Here is a 24,244-nt window from a genome sequence, read left to right as displayed (position 1 = left end):
TTCCTTCCTTTTCTATTCTGCTAGAGGGCTGCAGAGCCAACCAAAATATAAGTTGGTTGGAATGGAATTTTTTCATATCTTTGACTTATTTTTTACGTTTCTGGAAATTATCCTTATATTATACTAAAATATAATTAACCAAAAAGCCATAAGTGATTTCTTTCTTTCTCACCTTACCACTAAAAATAGGAATATTTTAAGATGGTTTGCTTAAGAATTGTTATGGGAAAATAAAAAAACTTGAAAGGGTTATAGAATTAATCTTTGCTTTCTTCTAAAATGCTAACCCCCAAATAGGTCTTTGATAGGCAATGAGATTTCAGTGACTACATTTCCTTCTTTTAATATAATTAAGCAATAATGAAAGGATATGAGTTTTCTCCAAGCTCCAAATTTTTGAAAAAAATCATTGAAATCTTCTTTAGTACAGTCATCTTATTGTTATTAGGATTTTTCCTAGAATATTTTAATCCACGTGTTATGGTTATGTGGATATTGTCTTCCATTCTCAATAACTTGTTCCATTTAAATGCAGACTACTTTTCTATTCCACATGAGTTTAATTGAATAAATACCAAATTTAAAAAAAGAAAGACACATAATATGGAAAAAGAAGGAAAGCTACAAATAATACATGAAAAAAGGGAAAAAATTCTTTAACATTGTTGAAAGAGTAAACATGGTGTTAAATTCAGAAGTGCATCAATATTAGTAGATGCACCATTGCATCCTAAAAGAAACAGATTTGCTACTGCAAGGTCAGTGAAACTCTGACTCAGCCATCCTCATCATGCCCGTTTAAGAACATCCAATATGCCTGCCACATCAATTTAATTGAATGCAGATTCAAGTAGCATTAATGGAATATCAACATAAATATATTTGCTAACATTTATTCTGGAACATACTTAATTTGAATTTTAATATGACTAAATATCTACTTTAATTGATGTTTAAACTACAACATACATTTTGTAGAAAAATGTCAATTATTGCTGCATAATTGATAAAACAACAGCTAATTGAGAATGTGTCAAGTTGTCATATCATATTGAGCAAAAGCAAATATATATCATGCTTGAAAATATGTAAGAGTATAAAGTTGAATTTCTTCACTCCACTGAGAATAAGATGTGAATGCACAGTACACTACGTTTTGTGGTTTTTACTAGATATACAAAAGTGCAAACTATACCTGTACTCAATGGTGAAATTCAATTTTTTTTACTAGTGGTTCTATGGGTGTAGCTTGATGGGCAAGGCAGGGGAGGAATGCTGTAAAATCTCCATTCCCACCTCTCTCCAGGGGAAGGATACTGCAAAATCTCCATTCCCATCCCAAATACCAGAAGTGGTATTTGCCAGTTCTCTGAACTACTCAAAATTTCTGCTACCGGTGTTCCAGAACCTGTCAGAACCTGCTGAATTTCACCCCTGCCTGTGCTCAACTTGAATTGGCAAAAGTTGAATTTCTTTTGGAAAATATTTGCACAATTGTTTTGTGATTCAATGTATATGGACTTTTATCGAAAAATGCAGCAATATAAAGTAAAAAGTGTAGCATAAGCCATCATTCTACTATTACCCATTTCTATAGTTAGAGTAGATTAAAGGGAAATTCATTGTACATTAAGAAATACCAAAAACAAATTGAATCAACAAATAAATCAACAAGCAAAAAGAAACCAAATTTACAACACCAAAAATCCAGTGTAATAATTAGAAATTGTTTGGTATAGTATTAACATTACTAAAGTAATAACAAATGACTTCAAAAGAGATGAGTCAAGAAAGAAGCAAAATTGCCAAAGGAAATAGGTATAGGCAAGTCTCTTTGACAGATTCACAAAGCCATCACTGAAGCTAAAAGATTCTTTATCAGCTGTTGAAATATCCTTTGGAATATATCTGTTGTAATCCCTATCTGTTCTGTTAAAAATATCCTCTTTCCTATTTTCGTTGCTTTCCAGGTTGTAGTCATTTTTGTCTTTAAATTGGTAATCCATATACAGATGAAACTCAAAAAATTATGAGCTGTAAGCCATAATCATCCCAATTATGACAAATCACGGCTTGAACTATCTTGCTTTGCATGTAATGAGTTTATCTCATATATTAGTTCCATTACTGAAATAAATGAACTTTTGCACAATATTCTAATTTTTTGAGTTTCACCTGTAGAAGTAGCATCACAAAAAAGATCCTTTAAAAATATTTTAGTCCTTAACTCTTCAATTCAATTCAGCACTTCATAGGTCTATACTCACATGGTCTTTCTGAAATGCCACTTATCTCTTTGTCTAAAAAGCTTAGCCATTGAGTTCCCTTATAAAAGTTAAACAGTCTTCTTTTTATATTATTTTTATATTATATTTTTAATTAAATACAAAGTGGAATACAATATTGAACAGATGTCTTAAGATGTTTTAAGTAACCCTACTTCCAATTTGTAACATACATTAATGTTTGGTGAAGTGTGGTTTGTTTTGCACATTGGTTGAGGCACGGAGATGAGGATCTTGCTTTTTTTTAAAATCATGCTACTATTTGGCCTACACACCAACTTTACCTTTAAGTAGTGTGTATGCTGGTGTCCTCGGCTTTGGCCATCACTTTCATTCAATGCATTGAGTTGCTAAGGAACACAAAGGAAAGGATGACCCATACTCAGTTGGGTCATATTGTAGTGCGGTTATCATGCCATTAGCTGGTAGCTAAATTCAAACTATATTAAATGCTTGGTTATTAAAAATTTTATCATGCTTTCTTTCACATGCATGTTAAATTCATTTTTACAGTTATTCCAATCTCTGTATACATTAATTGTATTTTGCATCTGCACTATGCTTGTCATGTTGATAATATGTTATGGTTAATAAGACCATAACAATTATGTGAGGGTATCCACTGTATATTAATTTTTCATTACATTGGTAGAATAGTAAAATTTGGGGGAAACCACTTTTTCTGTGCATTGAACTGCATTGAAATCACTTTCCCACACTAGGATTTCACTGTGATATATAAACTACAGAACAAGAATGTACATATATAGAGAAAATATATGCAGAACAGTATATACAGAATGATCCAGGATATTAAAGTGACTGATTCTTGTTTACCGATACATATTCTAGGATCACCAAGAAGATTATGAATATAAATATGACCATAGTTGTCTATGGAGATTCTCAGTCATCCAAGTCATAGTTGCCCCAAAGGTGCTTTTTCCAGAGGCAACTAGACTTTCTTGGTTTTTCTCTGAAGACGTTTTTATTTCTCATCCAAGAAGCTTCTGAACTGAACAGCTTCTTGGTAAGAAGCGAAATGTTTTCAAAGAAAAAAACAAGAAAGTCCAGTTGCCTCTGGAAGAAGCACATTTGGGACAATTATGACAATAGTTGGTTTCTGACACTTTATAGTATTTATTTTGTTTATTCATTTTATTGATATCACACCTTATTTTTTTTACAAGCAACTCAAAATGGTAAACATATCTAATATTCCTTCTTATTTTCCCCACAACAACCCTGTGAGGTGAGTTGGGCTGAGAGTGAGTTTCACCCACTTACTTTTCATGGCTAAGGATCTCCAGTTTCTAGCACGATGTCTTAATCCCCAGACAAAACTGGCTCAAGTATGTACAATAAAAAATATGTAGCCTATAAATGATTGGATCTGAAAGTGCCTTAACTGATGAATAAACTGTTTTGTTTTATGTTATACAAAAAATTCACTATGTTTGGATTTGGTCCACAAAGTTATTCCTTTACGTTCCTTTTTCATTAGTACCTAAACTAGACAAAATAAATTACACGGTGATATTGATGGCAAAGATAGATAGTAACATATAGATGTGGCTTATTTACAACAATTCCTAGATAATTTGTTTAATATGTTTAGGCATGCTTCATCTGTGCATGATGATAAAATAATGCTGCTATTGTACAGTTGTACCAGAGATAAAATAGGAAGAATGAAAAACAACAAGGAAGGTTAAGTTTATCTAAGATGTTCTTTCTCAGAATTGTGATTAAAAACATAAGGGAGAAGTATTATTTGGGAAATAGCGCTGCTTTGTGACAAATGTTGATCAGATTTTTTAATTCTTTATTAAGTCACTAAGAAATCTCAAATGAGAAGAAAGTTTACAAAACAAATGTTGATTTAAATAAAGAACATGATAAAAGAATTGCAATTGAATGATGTAATGCTATGCACAAACATGGCACTGGACTTGGTTGTAGATATTACAAGTTGGTCTATGATGAAAGTAAACCATGCATAACAATGGATGGAATACTTAGCAAATGGTTGAGTGGAACAAATAATGATGTGTGGTTGGACAAATTTATGAGCATCCTTGTGATACTATTAGAACTATGTTGTTTAGGAAAGTGTATAAATACATCTGAAGCCACATTATTGGAGGAGAGCACAAAATGATTTGTAGTGAATGTTAGTATGACTGAATGATAAGAGTGTATGCGGGAAATTGATATGATAATCTATATATACAAAGCAAGATTTTTTGATGCTATAGGAAAATTTGGAATGAACAAATGTAAGTTACACTTACATTTGTACAGTAGAGTACTCTAGTAGTGCTGAATGAACATTCATTGAATACAAAAGAGTGACTACTACAAAAGAAGTACATTTCAAAACAAATGTATGAAGGGAGAACAGATGAATAGGAGGGAGAAGAAAAACAAGAAATTTTGGTGGAACAAAGTTGGTAAGTTCTTGAAGAAAGAGGGAAATGAGAATATTAAAAAAGAAATGGCAACATATAAATTGGCATATGGACACGATAGAAGAAAGAATGTTTTCAAGAATTAAAATATACGAAGTAAACTAGAATTATGAGTTCTATTGGAGTAAATTAGCTGTATATTATTTTCTTTTATTATGTCATGTTTTAAGTGCATATTTTAATTCCTTTTTGTGCTTTGTTTAATGTTTTTTACCCTGAATTTAAAGATAGTCTAAGCTGTGAAGACATTTCCCCAGTGAATAAAAGAAAAAGGAAGGAAAGAAAAGGAATCCAACATTATTATAGTCTTGTTACATTTTTTTGGACTGCATTTTATGTTTAATATGATCAAAATTTTGCACTGAATAAATTTTATAAGAATCTTCACATAAAATTTTTAAAAAAGTTAAACAGTGCATCAAATGTGAGTTTACCCCATATTGTTTTATTGTCTTTGTTTTTACAATTAAAACTTGAAAAGAAAATAAATTATGCTTGCATTACTAAATTAAATACTTCTAATACTTAAATTCTCATATTGTATAAGGCCATGATGGCAAACTTATAGCAAGCATGCCAGGGGTGTGGGCATGTGTGCCGTCGCCTGCTGCTCTTGTGGTTTCCAGTGTGCGCTTGCGTGGGGGTCAGCTAGTCTTCATGCACACTGGAGTGCTCGAAACCCGAAGACCAGCTGGTCGGTGCACACTTACGCATCGGCTAGCTTGTCTTTGGCACTCCAGCGTGCACAAAGACCAGCATGCAGGCCAGAAACCCAAAGGCCAGGTGGCACACACATGCATACTGACCAGCTGGTCTTTGGGTTTCTGGTGCTCTGGTACACCTGCAGGCATACACTTTCTGGCTAGTGCCAAAACTGGTACAAGAGATAAACTAAAGAAGTTTAATAGATGATCGCAGTTGATTAAAATATTAGCAATGAAAATCACAGGATGCTTACATGCAAAGAATTAAACATGCATATTATTGGTATATAGAATATTAAAAAACAGGAACTCAGGAAAACACAGAAAATACAGAAATAATTTATTAAATTTATTATATGCATATTTGGAAGGTCAGGATTTTTATACTTATGTCATATACTTTTATGACAATTACTTTTATAATTGTTCATGCAAGATCAATTATATTTAAAAGATGAAGGCAACATGCAGTCATCTAGTACAGGATTTAAAATATTAACTCTCTCTCTCTCTGAAGATATGCTTTAGAGAAATTAGAGTAGAAAAAATGTACTTACCAAAAGAGAATTGGATCTATGATTATGTGAATACTGCTGAGAAAAAAAATCTGTAGTATGATCCAGTCTATTATGTCCTCCATACTCCGGAGCATCAGAATCCAAGGCAATTTTATATGTATGGCAATAGTTAAGGATTTCTATAGCGGAATTACATAATTTTAAATAAGAGATAATACATAGAATATAATATAGTTAATTGCAGAAGTGAGCTCTTTATATAACAATGTTTAGATATTTTATGTGTTGTATGTCATGAGCTGAATGCACATGGCTTTTCATTAGCATGCTGAGGTCACATTCCAAAAAATATATCAAAGCAGTCATAAAAAATAAATTTCATTTGCTTAATCTTTTTCAGATAAATGTAATTAGATCTAAATAAAATAATTAGATGTAGTTATCTTTCAATATACAAAATACAGATGGCTCTTAGTATGTTTAGCAATTTTCTTCTTCTATATAATTATAATTAGGGAACAAATTTTGAAGACAGTTTAGGGAAATAGGTTGTTAAAAGGAATCAAACTAATCTACATGAACAAGGGTTATATATACTACCATTTAAGTACCTGTTTAGCATTGAGTATAAAATATATTTACCTATTTTACCTGAAGGAATAAATTTAGTCTATACCCAGTTATTTAGTAATAAACCGTTTGTAGGAAAATTGAATTACTTTGGCGTAAACATGTGTAGGACTGCCAGTAATCAGGAATTAAATATAAAGAAAAATTACTTAACATATGAACTTGGGTCCCACTTAATTTACTCATGCTTTACCATCATTAACTCAATGTGACTTAAGTCATAATTACCAAAATGTTCCAAGTGGAAAGCCAGGGGATTATTAATACAATGGAAACTTTTAAAAATGAAAAGCTATGAGATTTATTTACAGCAAAAAAAGTCAAATACCATTCATGCATTCACACATAAACTCACATAAATATATTCAAGAAAAGTCTGGAGATGACAGCCCTGTCCCAACTTGGTCCCTTAAGCAAGAACAACCCTGAACTCCATTCGGTGTAAAAGGTTTACTTTATTAAGGGCCAAGTATATTACCTTATAGAAAAAACTGAGGTTTGCACACCAACTTTTCATGGATGACTTTTCTCCCTTTGTCCCTTCCTATTGTTGACCTCTCATTGTCCAATCATATTCAAAGAAAATGTTTTAGGAACAATCTTTTCAACTGTAAAGTAAACGGTTTGGAGGTGAATGCCTTTCCCAGACGTCTGACCTTGAAGTTGTGTCTTTAGAAGCTACGATGAGTCATTAGCCTCCACCCCCATCCAGCTCCCCCATAGTTCATGGTAGACTGGCAGCTAACGTATGCGAAGCGCAGGAGTGAAATGGCAATTCTGACAGGTCCAGTTAATAATGTAAGAAAGGCTGCTATAAATTTATCAGGATATCACAACCTTTGAAATCATTCAATCATACTTTCTAAATGCTAATTCAGATTTCTTATTCTGCCACATAACTAGAATTAGGCAGCATTTTCTTTGAGACTTATTTGTAACATTGTTGCATTAGCAAGTCATTCCCAAAGGTTTTTTGAATATGGCAACTATAACTTTTCTATTCCAGCAATGTCCTTAATACTGTAGATCCTTGGCTAAATCTGAGACCAAGTCATTCGAATTGATGAAAGCAGAGAGCTCTAATTTCTTGTCTTCTGGATTATCCTCAGGTTCCAAAATTCTTCATGCCTGTAAAGAGACAGGGATGTGTGTGTCTGTGTGTATATGTGATGAGATGAAAGAAAAAGATCTTAGAGAAATAAGGATTACAAAAATGTGCCTACAAAACAGAAGACATGAAGAACAAGCTTAGACTGACTTTTCCCTAATTCACTTGAATGTACAAAGGGAGAGGCAAAAAGTCAGGTTCTGTTAGTAAGCCTCTATCAACAGAATACCAACCAGATTTATAGATGCAATTTCCTGACTTGGCCTAAATGAAAGGCCTGACAGTCTCTCACACAGAACATTTTTCTCCCTAGCCTAGAACAATATACAGTATTTCCTACTACAGTGATGATATACAGATATAACACCATCTGAAAATACTGCACATGCATAAATTCCAATATAGAGGTTGAATCTATATCATGTGTTGATAAATTCTCACCACAGCAATGGCAAACTGAACTTCTGCTACAAGATGTAACTGTTTTTATGCTCAAGGTGTTACTACTTTCCCTTAATGGGACTAATTTCCTCTAAGAACGCTGAAAGATTCTGATCAACAGCTATAGCTTACAGAAATTATTTAATAAAACTCTTACATTAATAACTGTTCCTGAAAAATTAAATGATGAAAATTACTTAGGGCAGCCTTTGCTTGACCTAAATCTCTGCGAACGTATTACAATGTGTTCAAAGCTGATGCTTAAGTCAGCATGTTTCACAGAGGATTGACCCAGAAAAACTCCTAAAACAGCATGCAGAAACTTTCTTCCAGTAATTGTTTATATTGGCAATCATTTTTAGTTCCCCCTTGCCTACCACCAAAAGATCAAACTACTTTGGATTATTTTACTGCTGCTTCTCCATTGAAATATGATTTCAGCAGGTGCCAGCATACTGCTGAAATGATTCATTATGTATTTATAGAGGTAAAACAAGTACCTGAAGTGTTGATGGCAGCTGGACCTGTTAAGTCACTAGTGATATGAAAAAACACAATGAAGGCTGAGTGAAGCTGTAAGAAAACCAGTCTGTCAAAGGCACAGAGGCAAAAATTAGATACAAACATCTAAATTAAACCAAGTGATATAGAAGCTGTAAAGCAATTAAAAATTATAGCCAATTATAAACCAATTATTTTGTTGCCAGGTATCTCCACATTCAAATTTGGAAAGCCTCAGGAAAAGGATATATTAAAATATAAAAGCTGTTATGCTAAAAAGTATCTGTTGGGCCCAAAGGCCTTTTTTGCCAAATTGCTCTGCATTTTTTATGCCTTATTTAATGTTACTTTTTCTTCCTGTCATTTGAAGACTTTTTTCTCCATAGCCTCCTTCATTTTATCATTTCTCCTAATATTTTTTTCATACATAGTTCCCCTGACACTCCTGTGGCATTTTCTAACATAATAATTCTTGTGTTTTAAGGTTTCTTCACTATTTTTCCTTATGTCATTTCCATACATTATGCTGGGAGACTAAATAAGATTCTTATTCTTATATAAACACTTATTTTTATTGAGGTTTTCCAGTTTAACATGCTTTTCATTTGTTCTCCTTCCTATTCCCTTTCCCCCTCTCCAAAGATCCATTGTTGACACCATCTATATGGAATGTTGAGTCTGGGAATATGAATCAGACTGAAAAATACTGTAGGCCAGAAATATCTGTCCATTCATTTCTTAATACAAATGTGTACAAATATCTCTTCCTAACAAAATTCTCTAACTAACCCCATTTCCTTTAAATAAACCTAATAGAGTTGTGCATTTTTTGGCTATGATCAGCTTTATGGGTTTGGCATTATTAATAGACTTTCATCATTTTTGTTATTCATTATTATCTCAACCTTTTATCAGTTATATCAAATCAATCAGATTGTTATGTGTTGTTCATCTGAGTTTGTATTTACCTACTTTTAAGAACTGCTAAGGACCAGATGATTTTTACTATATCCTGATATGTAAAACCATAGAACTCAAAAAGGATGTACTTTCTTTTTCACATGATGTAGATTCAATTCCAGCAAGATGGAGTTGCTTTGGGTTTGGAGACTATCTTGAGTATTTCATTGCTGGTCACAGATGCTGCTGGTTTTGAATTTAATCATATGTTGGAAGTCCTTTTGGACTTGAAGGTCTTCCTCATAGTTAGAGGACTTCTATATCTGGTGTACCAGATATGGCTGTTCCTGGATCAAGAGGCTCTGTGCCTCTTGTCATTTATTGCTTGGATTATTCTAGAACAGAACAGAAGTGCCCTGAAAATAATCTAGAAAATATAGCTGGTCCAAATGCAATGCATGTATTATGACTTGCTTATGTTTGAGATTTGCCAGCTCAACAAGTTTATGCTTGAATAATATTTCCTTAGACTATATTAGAAAGTATTTCCTTGATTATTGATGATCAGGGTCCACAGTATTGTCAGGGATGCTACACATTCTCTCCATGACCAGTTTTCCTTGTTATCTTCTGGGAAAAGGCTTTGTTGTATTTGAAGCAGAACATCTAGATTCAATCACAGCTTTGTTCCATATATTATCAACCATGTAAACTCTCAAGTTTCCTCTTTCTACTATGTATTCAAAATGGACAGTGATTTATGTGTGTGTGTATTTATTGAGAGCGGGCAACAGAATTTCATTTTTAATGTGTGCTTCTCAGAAAAATATGACAATGAAAGTTATCTTATCTATCCTATCTACTATGTATCTTTGATCCTATTCAACTTATGGAATATTAATACACTGCTTAGAGTGGGCTTAATTAAGTAAATAAAACTGGTAATTCTTCCTAATTTTTTTTTGCTCCCAGTTCCATTGATTTTTAGTTGGCTGAATACATAAAAAGTATTGTCTTCATTTACATAAAGCTATTAAGAAGAATCCTATGATCAAGCAAGTTATGCAGAAAACTGCATAATGGCACACCAAATTTGAATCAGCCTTTTCATGCTTTTGCAACTAAGACAATTAGTTTATATAATTAAGAATTCAAATTATGTTTAGTGTGTACAAATTAATTTAGCACAATATCCCCTATTCATAAGGGAGATTCCGTACCTTACTGACATTAAGAAATTAATATCTGCTATCTCAAATCCATACGTAAAGCTTACTTTAGAAATCTGGGGAATATAGCCTAATGTTTATTCTCTTTTTTCTTCTTTGCTTTTGATTTGAGCTTGCTGTATTTTTTGTATTGTGGAATTCTTTTTAATAAAAAGCAAGAAAGGATCAAACAACTCCCCTCCCCAGTTAAAGAAGGAATCATGGCAGCCACCCTTTCTTATGACGTATAAGGAAATTCTTGCCACAGATTGAACATTGAAATTAATCTAAAGCCATTAGATAGGAAGCGATGATAGTTTTATTTTTAATTTCTTGAAAGGCAAATTATCAAAATAATAGTTCTTACTCAGAAGAAATAGTACCTGCTTTCTATAGTTTCAGCAGTCTCAGGTTGTTCATGCTGCAAACTTTCCCTGAGGAGTGCTGCTGAAATATATCCAAATCTGTAAGATGTTAAGAGATTCATTTTCATTTTGAATTAATATTTTCAATTTATTAAATGAAATCTGTGTTGGGTCTCCGCTAGCTGCTTTCCTAGCACACTTATCTAGGTTGAGTGTTTCAGAACACACTCAAATATTTCAATATTGCATTAATGGAAGATCACATAAATCAAATTGATATATTTAATGAATACACTTAGCTTATTTTTTATCAAGAATGTAAACATAAAGGAAAAGTCACATATTACATATGTACGCATGTAGTATTCTGTTCATACATGCCCTTAGCTAATTTTTAATCCATTAGAGCGAATTACTATTTTGACACTCTCTCTTAGGGTATGAATGAAGATTCTAGTTGACTCTTAACTACAAAAATGAATGCTTTGCATTTAGTTTTCTTATCTGGATAGTCAGAGTTAGATTTTCTAGGAATCACAAAAATGTTAAGATTTGTATTAATATTTGACTAAAATTTCAATCTCCCAAAGCCTGGACTCCACATTTTTGATCTGAAAAATAATCCCTAATTTTATTACTGGTATCATAAACCTCACAGAAATCTATAGCTGTAATTTGATTTTTGATATCTTTTTCAATACAGTACCAATAAATATCTATCTCATTGTGGTTTATGAATGTAAGACTAATGCCTCTTCTTGTTTACCTTGTTTGAAATATATGCTTGATTTTATCATTTGTTACTGCTACAAAAAATCTGTAATGTTTAATTTTACATTTAAATTTACTCAGCAAGTGTTCTAGTTTTTTAAATTTTAAAAAGAAAAATATATTATGAAAATAATAATAGAGAGAGCAGTGACAATATCTTTCTATGCTACTTGTACCTTCATTATTTATCAACGTACTTATTATTTGGAATTTGGAAAAATTTAATCAAGAAAATTTTGAAATGAAAAATATATATGGATGTTTGCTTGGAAATGTCCCCCCTTTTGCAATATACAAGGTGGCTGCTGAGAAACAAATTGCAAAATATATTGTTATACAATATATGTTTTCTGCAACTCCTGAATGATAAATGCAGTATCAGTTTAAGAAAAAAAACCTTACTTTTATAATTTGGCTATTTTAACCTCCTACATTAGCTCAAACAACAAAAGGAATATTAATTGTGATCAGTTTGGAAACAAATGTGTTATCTGTATTGTGTTCACTACCAAAATAGCAGAACCAATGACCCTTAATGCAGAGTGATACTAAAGTGAGAATCTGACACGATTTATTATATCTCACACTTAATTACTATGTTTTTGTTTGAATAGAGGCTATTTATCTATATATTCAGTTGCTTATGTAGGTAGAAAAATTCATAATTACTCTAGTGTTTTCTCCCTAGACTGTTACCTAATTTTTGGAAAAAAAGATAGTTATCTTTTTTCTTCTATAGAAACCTTTCTTGGATAGCTGAAGGGAAGAAAAATATTTTATTACTCTGTTTTTAAACAGTCAAAGGCTGAACTGTTTGTGGCAAACAACCAAAAAACTGAACCAAAAAATCCTAAATGAATTTAATCAATTTTATTTGATTTATATCCATTTATTTTTCCTCCATGAAACTGAAGATAGATAATTTAAGGATTTATGAGGTAGCTCCCAGTTTTTATCTATATCCTCTTGCTTTTGCAAGTATAAAATGTTTAGTTTTTTAGCAAAGAGAATGGAGAAGTGGCCTTTGACTGATATAATAGCAATATTGACTGATACTGCAGTAATATGCAAAGAGGTATAAACTATTTGGCTTGCAATTATATCTCCATCAATTTGTATATTGATGGAGATATTTATTTGAAGAACCTTCAGCTTTATATTGAAATTACAGGAGACTACAATGTGTTTTCTGAAGAATCAAATATATTGGATTATGAGAAGGAGGAAGAGATGAAAACATTGTTCAAAGATAGTATGCAAATATAACACTTTTCAGAAAATCCCAAGAGTTACTCTTATATTTGTATAGTTACATACTTGTGATTGTACATAAGTAATTACAAACTAATAATCAGTGTGCAATCTACTATCAAAAATAAAATAATCTTCCTAATAAAAATGGGGGTTTAAGTATTTGAATAATATTGCAAAAACATTCACATTTTAATAGTATTAGCTGTAAGAGATTAAGCATCTTGATGAAAGTTGGCATTTTGTGATCTTAAGTTAAATTATTTGTCTCCATTTTATGTAAAGATTGAATTCTAATAACCAGGGACACTTACATAAGTGCACTTCAAAGCATGAACAAGCAAGCAGCTCAAAGAGACAATTTCGCCTTGGGCAATCAGTCTCTAGTGACTCATTCCAAGTGACCTTGCTTGCTCATTAGAAGGTCTAGGTGCATCTTACAAATGTCAGGAAACTTTAATTTGCTTTTTCAAAGATGGATGTAATCTGAATGTTGATGTTAATTTTCCCAAGATTTCAGGTCATATCAGCCATTATTTACATTGCTATTGAACTGACATATTCTTCCATTCTTGTATGAATTTGCATTAGTACATCTTTGCTCAACCTGTTAAGGCATATAATATTATATATAAGGCATGTTTTCATGCCTTATATATAATATTCAAATCTAAGCATATTGCACCTAACACATATTAGGATAAAAGAAAAGAGTCTACCTAGTAGTCAATGAATTCAATGAAATGTATTCTTCTGAATTATCAACCAATGTAAATCCCACAGTTTGATGTATATAAACGATAGACTAATACTGAACTATATTCTTTTTGATGTTGATTTGTCAAGGCACCTCAGGACACTATAAATGGGTTATCAATTGCATAAACCTACGTATTTTTCTTTTCTAGTCCTAATTATTGAATCCTTTTAGTGCTTTCCATCTTTCATTTGCCCCAGGCTATTGGAGAGTAGCACTTTATTCTGTTCCAGAAATATCTTAAAAGATCCTTAAATATTTATAAATTCCTTAAAATAACCAACCTAGAACTAAGAAGAAAATTCCTGACCATGACAACAATTAATGCCTTACCTCTGAAAGATGTGGGTACTCCATTACCGGAGGTTTTCAAGAACAGAGTTAGTCCAGAATAATATAGAGTCCTGCTTGAATAGTGACTTCGACTAGAAGACTTCCAAGGTCCCTTCCAATCCTATTATTCCATGTTCTATGTTCTATCCTCCACTGCTGTCCACATACACTTTTTTGAAAGGTCCACTTGTTATTTATGAGACATACATGTGGGCGTTGAAGCTAGAGAGAAAAGATATTAGCTATCCACTCCTAATACTTAATTCATCTCGATGAAATCATTCTCATGTAGGTCTAGGTTAGCAATCTCCACAGATAATAGAAGTTATTTTAAGATCTATATGAACATGACATTTTTGTTGTTTATTTGTAACTGATAGGAAGAGATCTTTCCTATGGATTTTAAAAAATATTTGTTTCACAGTGTCATCATACTACCAGTACCCACATTTCCCAATAAATACTATTTTAAAATTTTATTTTAGAGAATATGCATTAATGGGTGATATAGTAAGAACAAGAATTTAAGTTTTATATTTGCAGTAGGTGGTATCATTAACTTTGGACTATACTTCCAATAATTATCATGGACTTCCAGCTGCTATCTAGTTCTTTCTGTGAGACTAGACTGAAGCTACCATACCTAAAGATAAAGCTGGCACATAAGGGTAAACAAAAGCCAGGAATCTTGTCTAAAACATCCCTTAGAGGAGATAGTTAAGAAGGAACCATGTAGCTAAGGAAACAAATGATTTTTTTTTTACATGAACCGGACAAAGGAAGTTGGGCCTGGCCACATGAAAAACTCCTTCCCAAGTCCCATCAATAGCTACCAGACTTAAAAATCAACAAGGCAAGTGTAGCTGCCAATGTTGTGAATCAACAACACAAGGACTTTGGGAGACAAAAGATTCCTTAATTCTACCTACTATTTGAGTCATCTTTGGATTTAGACTTGGCAACTTCCAACTCTCTGGCTGGTATCTGGCAGTATAGTTGAGAATGATATGCATGTGGGTGACAGTATGTGTGTGTGACAGAGAAAAGGGATAAATGTATTTTATAACAGTAAAGTTTTGCTGTTACTTTAAATTTACTAGGTCTCCATGTATTCCAGAGAACTAGCTGTGCCTCAATGTTTGATTGAAAGTGTTTTGATTGTGGCTGTTGACAAAGGCTGTCAACAGCCTTTGTGTGTGGGTAACCATAACCATAACCTGGAAACACATGTAATACTTTCTGGAATATTTACATTCCTTCTAACTTCGAAATCATAGAACAACTACTTCTATAACACTATGCAATTGTCTGAAGTAATCATGTATGGAAATTAGGAACCTCTTCATGCTGAAACAGTAAGGCATGGAACAGAACAGGTCTAAAATTATTCTGACTTTGAAATATTCTAAGCTTGAAACAGCTGTTCCAATTTACAAAACAAAATTTATATATTCAGAGTCTGTTTGAAGCAAAACGTTCGTTCTAGAGTGATATGGAACAACATTGCTATTTTTATTGAAATTACTTTAGTAATTATAGGCTTTTCTAAGCACAAGATTAGACTTTTATTAGTTTTATAATACTAGTTTTATAAACTTTTATAATAGTTTATCTTTCCTAATTTTCCAGTTTAGTCAATGCAGCAGCATAAATAATAATTTAAAACTGCCATTAGCTCAATTAACTTTGGTGATGTAGACGAAGTGCTGGGAAAATGCATAATTACTTAGCTGCCTGTCTCAAGACTGAAAGCTATGGTACATTCTATCCTTATGTAGACGACATGTTGTATTGAAATTGACTCTGACTAGAAATATATGTAAACCATTATAGATCCATACAAGCAATATTAATACACGCTGCTAATAGTGTTGAGACTAGGTATGATATGGATGTAAATACTATTAGCACTAAGTCAATTTTCTGAGTTTTGGGATGAATGCAACAAGTAGTTCTAGGCTTATGACCACAATTTATTGCCACAGTTTATAAGTGAAGCACTGCAGTTAAATTAGTAGCACAGTTGTTAAGTGAATCTGGTTTTCCTGGTGACTTTGTTATTAAAAAGTTGTAAAAGGTGATCACATAACGCCAGGCCATTGCAACCGTCATAAATACATGCCGGTTGCCAAGTGTCTGAATTCTGAATACATGTGTCAGGCTTGCAGCCATTTTTTTTTTTTTGGATCTTTGGCCTGCCACACTTTCTATTATTCTACTATGCACTTTCTATTGTGGGAAAATGGAAGGGGGGATTGTATGGAGTTAGATGATATCTAACCATAAAAAAATTCTTTCTAGAAAGCCAAGGTCATCCTTTGTCTTTGAACCTCTGGACCTGACCGGAACTGGATGGGCGGAACTGCCAGCATGGCAGTGGAAGATTGGACTATGTGATAGACTTGTGGGTGTGGGGGCAAGATCTTGAACTTTCAACTGGGTGGGGAAAACCATGAAGCTTTCAGATTCAGGTTTTCCCAGATGTGCCAACATGGCTCTCCTTAATAAATTGGAACTTTGAGGAATGTTTTGCCTTGGACTCTGATTTAATTTTGGATGCTATTTGGAACCCTGACAACATAACTGGGGGGATGGTTGCAATGGTGGTAAGTGTGAAAAACAGTCATAAGTCACTTTTTAAAGTGCTGTTGTAACTTCAAATGGTCACTAAATGAATGGTTGTAAGATGAGGACTACCAGTACAGGCATCCTATGTATTCATATGGTACTTTTACAGTTCATTTCAACGTAGTTTCTCTTCATTCATAGAGCTTGCCTGGAATTTATAAATCCAATAATGATGCATTAATTTAATTAATGAAAGAAATAAGCAGTAACATCAAAATCAAAATTAATGGGAGCACCTGACTGACATTCTTTGGATTCAGAAAATAGATAAAATTGGCTCTGGTTAGTACTTGGATAGTAGACCACAAAGAAATTCAAAGGCCAAAGTCTACTCTGAAAATTGACAATTGGTTGACAGTTCTTTAATTATTGCTTGTTATTTATTGCTTGATTGTTCATCTGATATTAATCCTTGTCATCTGGATATTGATTTCTACTGAAATGTTCTAGTCTTTTTGATTCCAACCCAATTGTCTAAGAAGAATCCAATAGTCTAGAAGGAAAAAAATCTGAACTATTCACAACATAAGGACTGTAACAATTACCTTGTAGGACAGACAGGCAGAAGACTAGTAGAGTGCATCCATGAACACCAACTATCAATCAGAAAATACAAGGAAATCTCCTTAATTTCACACTACATAGACAGACTCAGCCATAATTTCAACTGGAAAACTGTCAGAATCTAAGATAAATTCAAAAATGTGAAATAATTACAGGAAACCTAATAATTACAGGAAAACAAGTTAGCAATCAACAGGCACATAAACAACATTTGCATACCTTTCAAAAAAGACAATAAAAAACTAAAAAGGAAACAAAAGCAACAACAAAAAGAGAACATAACCTCACCAGCAATCAATATCCAGATAAACAGGACTGATGAACAATCCAGCAGTAAATAAGCAGATGCCCTGGTGGCATGGTAGTTAGCATTGCAGGTAAATTATGTCCATAGCCTGAGTTTGATCCTGGTAGTGCTCAAGGTTGATTAAGTATTCCATCCTTCAGGTTGGTAAAATGAGTACGCAGATTGTTGGAGGCAATATGCTGACATTGTAAACTGCCCAGAGTGCTATATAAAGCACTATGGACAGGTATATACTGTAAGTCTAAGTGCTATTGCTAAATAATATCCTAATTAAGCAATTGCATATTCAGCCAGACAATCAAGCAGTAAGCCTAATCAAGGAACAACAGATGCCACCTTTGTGCCCTTTTAAACAGCTTTTTAGAATCCCTTCTAATCATACACCTTGTATGATTGTATTGTAAACATAAGACAAAACTGTGGACAACGGTTGATGAATTCTAGGTTCTCTTGTTTCATTCAATCATGGTTTGTTCCAGTAGTCCATTATTTTGTCAGATTCTGGTGGCCTAACATTTGATGTGGACTTTGTTAATTTGGACAATGTCCACACCAGTATGACTCTCCTAGTTCATGTAATTCTTTTATATTATATACATACATACATACATACATACACACACACACACACACACACACACACACACACACACACACACACACACACACACACACACACACACACATATATATATATATATATATATATATATATATATATATATTTCAACAAACATAGACAGACAAGACATCTAACATAAAAGTATCTTCCATTACATACAGTGTGTCGATTGGTCACAGAGTTTTTGTGCATCCTTTCCATAGTCATCACTTAGTAATTCATGTTATTCTTATATTTGAGATAGATGAAGTCTAAAGGGTCTCTAAAGGTAGGCAATATTCAGCTGAAATATATATATATTTATATATATGATTTAAACAATATTTCCAAATAGAATAAAGGTGTTTTTGGATAAAGGCATCACCTTTAAGAATTATATTTATATTTGGTCCTATAACTACCTATTTTTTAAAAAAAATAAATTTAAGTTGTAGTATACTTTTAATCTTTTACAGTTATATTGCACACACACAGTCACACACGTTAAAAATGGTCATTGACTGTTTTCATTGAAACCAATTATTTTGTCTTCCATAGAAATATCACTTTGAATAGTACACACTAGAATAATGTGACCATTTTGTGGGATTCATTATCAAAACTAACAGAGACCTATCTGTATGCCAAAGTTAAAACAGCAGAGGGTGATGTCATTGTCTTTTCCATAAATTATCATTCACTGCAATATGTGAAACAAAATATAATGAGATATAGAGAAAAGGATATTTTCCTGGGTTTTCTACACCTACTCGGTAATCGGTGTAACTTTGAGATGGATGAAAATTAAATACAAATAGGAGATTTGCCCTTTCGTAAGCAATAACTTTGTTTGATTGATGCTTTTCACTCACATAGGCCTGCAAGGAATAATATAAAAGTAACATTATATACTATTTAATTTGAACACAAACTTCATAGAAACAAAAAATATTTGCCAGGAAACATCTCCGTGAGTGTCCTTGAAGAACTCTTTGTTTCTCTTTGCATCTCATGCAAACAGAAGGCATTAACATACTTCATTGTACCATTAATTTAAATTACTTAAATTTAATATATTTTTGTATTGAATTAAACCTTCATTACATTTATAACTGAAACAAGTAAGCATATGGTTTAGTTTATAGTTAACAAGATTCTTGATGAACAGAAGAAGCAAAAATATAATGTATCAGAAAGTGAAACATTTTTGTACTTTTTATTGAAAAGGAAATTGTAAGTATCTAACCAATAAACCTTTTGAAAAATATGAATGGATTTACCTATAGCAATAGCAATAGCAGTTAGACTTATATACCGCTTCATAGGGCTTTCAGCCCTCTCTAAGCGGTTTACAGAGTCAGCATATTGCCCCCAACAACAATCCGGGTCCTCATTTTACCCACCTCGGAAGGATGGAAGGCTGAGTCAACCCTGACCCGGTGAGATTTGAACCGCTGAACTGCAGAACTGCAGTCAGCTGAAGTAGCCTGCAGTGCTGCATTTAACCACTGCGCCACCTCGGCTCTTATCTCTATATAACTTTTTAAAGGCATGTTTTCCAACAAATGAAATTGAAGAACAGTGTTATGTTGGATATAAAATTTTAGAATCAAGACAAATAATTTGTTTGAAACAGTCTTAAACAAATATGCATATTAATAGTTACTTTATTAATTTTTTCAAATGCAATTTCTTTCTGATTAAAATGCTGAATGTGCCTAGCAATGAAAACTGTTATATAACATTTAAAAATTATATATACTTTACCGGAAGTGATGCAAGCCAGCCAAATTTTTCTTCCAATTTATTCATATCTCTGTCAAACACATTTAGGAATCTATAGCGAAGAAGTTGATCATCAGCTAAATTAAACTGTCTCCTTGCATAGTGGTAGCTTTCATTATTGCCTTGTCTAGGAAAGTCTAACCACTCTGGATGTCCAAATTCATTACCTATTTAAAAAAAACAACATGGAAAGACATGAAAAATAAATGGATCTTCGGTAAATATCCTTGGAAAAGGATTTAAACACTGTTGCAAAAAAAAAACCCGAAACAATATTAAAAGCTGTTGTTACAATGTAAATGTTGAAATCTTTAAACTATCTATGATGTTTTACATACTGTAAAAAAATTGTGTTGCTAGATACTAAACAAATTGAGCAAGTTTGTACTCCTCAATTACCATGTACTGTTTAAAAATCGTACCAACTTAATGAGTAGGAAAGCAATTTAAAAATTATTACTCCGACCTATTTGTCATTATATATTAGATTTTTTGAGGAAACATAGTTGAAGTAAATCAATCAAGATGACTTCCTACAAAATATAATGGATTATAGAGGGAACTGAACAGACCATGACAAGTTTGAACTAATTATTACTCTCAAAGTCACCCCATCTATCTGATGAAAAAAAAGGAAAGAAGCATTTACCAAGACATTGTCTTTTGCAATTCTCTCTAGTTGAAAATCTTAGACTTGTAGGCTATATAAGAGATAGTAAATGAAGTTCCAAATACAGTTGATATAAAAATTGTTTTCAGGAGTGGTTTTGCCTCCTTTCTAGGGCTGAGGAAAAGTGATTGGCCAAGGTCAGCCAGCTGTTTTTATGCCTAATAGCAAGCAATAGCACTATATACCGCTTTACAATGCTTTACAGCCCTCTCTAAGCAGTTTACAGAGTCAGCATATTGCCCCCAACAATCATTTTACCCACCTCAGAAGGATGGAAGTCTGAGTCAACCTTGAGCATGGTGAGATTCGATCTGCCAAACTGCTGGCAGCTGGTCATTAGCAGAAGTAGCCTGCAGTACTGTACTCTAACCACTGCACCACTGCGGCTCTAAGGTGGGACTACAACTCATGCTCTTCCAGTTTATAGGCTGATGCCTTAATCATTACACCAAATTGACTCTCAAGAGGAATCATATACTATTATCCTAATCGTTGTGTTGACAGCCTACAAAACATGGATTTACAGCATATGTTTTTCTATAAATATATTTTGCATATTTTTTTCAAAATTGTAGCACAGCATCTCTGACTTTAGCTATAACATGATCATATCTATCAAATAAAATGTATGCCATCACAACAGTATCTTTTCCCCACTTGATTGTAACAAAAACAAAAAATTAATTTGTGTGTTTCAGTTTAGACTATACAGTAAATGGTGGAGATTTTATATAGTACATTAATGTACTGTATCTATTAACAAGAATAAGTCTTACATACCCATAGACCATGTAAAAGGAAACTCTTGTGCTCCTAATATTATGTAGTTCTCTGATGGTAACCACATGACTATGGCCTAAGGTTGCTTTGATTTGTCTAGAAATCTAATTAGCATTCTGGATTAATGATGCTTACTCCTATCTTTCTGAAGCTTCCATTTAGATGCAGATTTGATAAACAGAAACAAAGTGACAAGGAATTCAGATATGATTTTTTTTTAAATGCCCCAATCACCTGAAGATTTGGGAAGACAATAATAATTTCCATGGTTTCCCCCTGTTGTAATGGTGACAATTTGTCAATATGACCTACTCACATTTCTCTAGCCTAGTGTATAAATTTTCTGCAAAATATGTAAAATATGTATAATAAGATACTACAAATACTGAAGTCTATAATTGATTTTTTGGAATTGAATTCAATGCTCTGAACCTACAGTAAGATGGAAAAGTAGATAATGGTCAGCTGTTTTTATTCTGTGTATAAACCACATCTGTAATAGCCTAAGAATTTCAAAGCTAGAATATTTTTGTTTTATTATAAAATATGAATATTTTCCCTCATGTACCAATAAAGATCTAATAAAGGATTTATTTTGTGATCAGGTTTTCAAAGTAATATATTTATTTAAAAAACTACAACACAAAATTCACAGAAATACTTGTAATGCATAACTGGAATTATTTTATATAATTCTTTATCAGCACAAAGTCAGTGCAAAGTATATTTAAATAAAAACTGCTACTAGAGTTCTTCAGATATTTCAAAACTCCCTTGCATTTACCACTGATTGAGAGCAGTTTATCTAGAAATGCTATCAGCATGACTACAAAGGCTGGGTGATCCACTAGATACTTAATTATACTGCAAAGAAAACTGAAAGAGGTGTCAAAATTGACAAGCAACAAAGCTATCTGGTACCTTCATAGCTTACTGCAAAAATGTGCAAAATAACCCTGTCAAGATATTTTTGCAGACTCCCCCAGACAGACTAGCTCTAAAAAGAGCCATTAAAATTTGTCATTTAAAAATATAAAAAAATGAAGTTCCCAAATGACAGCTGTCAAGCTTCATGAATAAATTAATATGTATGAAGCAATAGACATGCAAAATTATAATCCATGATTATTTATAGCCTTGTAAGCTACTACTACCACCACACACACACAAATACCATGGGTAAATATATAAATGGCTAAGTTCAAAATTGTATCTAGCTCTATGCTGCTCATGTATTACAAAATAGAGTTGTCTAAAATACTATTATAACAGAAAACTCACAGGAAGTAAATCCCAAAAATATAAAATTCACCTAAAATATAATAATTTCCAAGCAGACATTATACTCCTTTAGAAAATAGGTATCTTGCATGAGGAATGTGCTAACTCTAAAGGAATTTCTTTAAAGTTGTATATTTTCAAATTAACAATTTGCAATCTACTTTTCAAAAATCTGCGTGATTTCCACTGCAGCTTGTGCAAAATGATGAATCTTTATAAATGTTCTGCAAGCATCAAGAGTATTCTAAGGCCAGTATCCCAATATCAAAAATGCTAACCTGATCTAGATTTGCATAAATTTTCCCTACTTCATCATCAAATATGATTGGGTTTTTTTCTACTTCAAATTAATTATATCTATGTTATCAAATCTAGATCAGGTCCCATAAGTTAAAACAAAAAGTTTCATATTTACAAATTTATAGATGGACAAATAAGCTTATATTTTTGTATAAATGTTGTTACAGATTTTTTTTAAAAAAGTAACAACATATAAAGAGGAGAAAGGAAGAAAAAAGACAAAAGTACAAAAATATATCAACCATCTCAGCAAGATCTGTCATCTCTAGCAATCATTTCTGCATTGTGAGTAATGCTCTACCATTCCACTTTTGACCATATAATACCACCACTGCCATATAGACAGTATAAAAACTGAGGGTAAAGGTTCATTCTCCGAGCCTATGAGTTGGTTTCCAAATGTTTCATTACTAGGCTAGGTAAGGATCCTCAGCTGAGTTTTTTATAGTATAAAAAGTTATAAAAAGTTCCATGATATTTTCCAGCAGTCTCTCCATTTGACCCAAAAGAGACATCTCTTATTTTAATGGTACATTAGTCTTCAAAATCTTTTCAATTAGTATTCACATTTATGTTCAAAATGTTCTGGCTTACCTATTAACTTATTTATTTGCAATTTTTTACAATATTGAACAAAGGTTTAACTCACTGAAAGAAATTTTGTTTTCACTGCAAAAAAAATAGAATCCCTCTATATATGTTAGTTAATTATTTAATTAATTATTTCCCATCATGATTAAGAAAAGAGTCTGGCAGGCTTATTGTCCATATAGATAACATTACAGTTGTGAGTGTATATAATTATATTTATTTATATATCAAATTTAAAAACTTTCCCTCTCACTCATAGTCCAAGCAAGTCAACAGAGCTAGGTCTTCAGACATGTCTGCAGTTACCAAAGAGTTAAATCAATTCTTTGTTTAGGATGGTCAAATCATGCTGCTGTGTTTTGTGTAAATACAAACAGAAACCTGAAAAATGCATCTGTGTATATTTGCCATTGTATTATTAGCACTGCTGTATGAAAAAGAAATTCCGAACTGATATTATTTATCTATTGCAATGTCTTATATTCCGATTTACA

The 24,244-nt window shown here is 32.5% G+C and overlaps 1 protein-coding gene across 1 annotated transcript in view; it reads right to left on the bottom strand.

Moving 5' to 3' along the window:
* GBE1 (1,4-alpha-glucan branching enzyme 1) overlaps positions 1–24,244 on the bottom strand; it is a 119,345-nt gene that overhangs the window by 4,555 nt on the left and 90,546 nt on the right. The window contains exons 13-16 of the mRNA XM_087721512.1: positions 20,111–20,295; positions 19,091–19,221; positions 6,018–6,135; positions 2,570–2,635 (exon numbers count right to left, since the gene is read on the bottom strand). Coding sequence (XP_087577638.1) covers positions 2,570–2,635; positions 6,018–6,135; positions 19,091–19,221; positions 20,111–20,295 — 500 coding nt within the window. The remainder of the gene's footprint in view (positions 1–2,569; positions 2,636–6,017; positions 6,136–19,090; positions 19,222–20,110; positions 20,296–24,244) is intronic.

Source organism: Thamnophis sirtalis, unplaced genomic scaffold (assembly GCF_051295495.1).
Source record: "Thamnophis sirtalis isolate CommonGarterSnake01/CBP01778 unplaced genomic scaffold, rThaSir2_p1.2 scaffold_8, whole genome shotgun sequence".
Classification (NCBI taxonomy): domain Eukaryota; kingdom Metazoa; phylum Chordata; class Lepidosauria; order Squamata; family Natricidae; genus Thamnophis; species Thamnophis sirtalis.
This window is presented reverse-complemented; position numbering and strand designations above follow the sequence as displayed.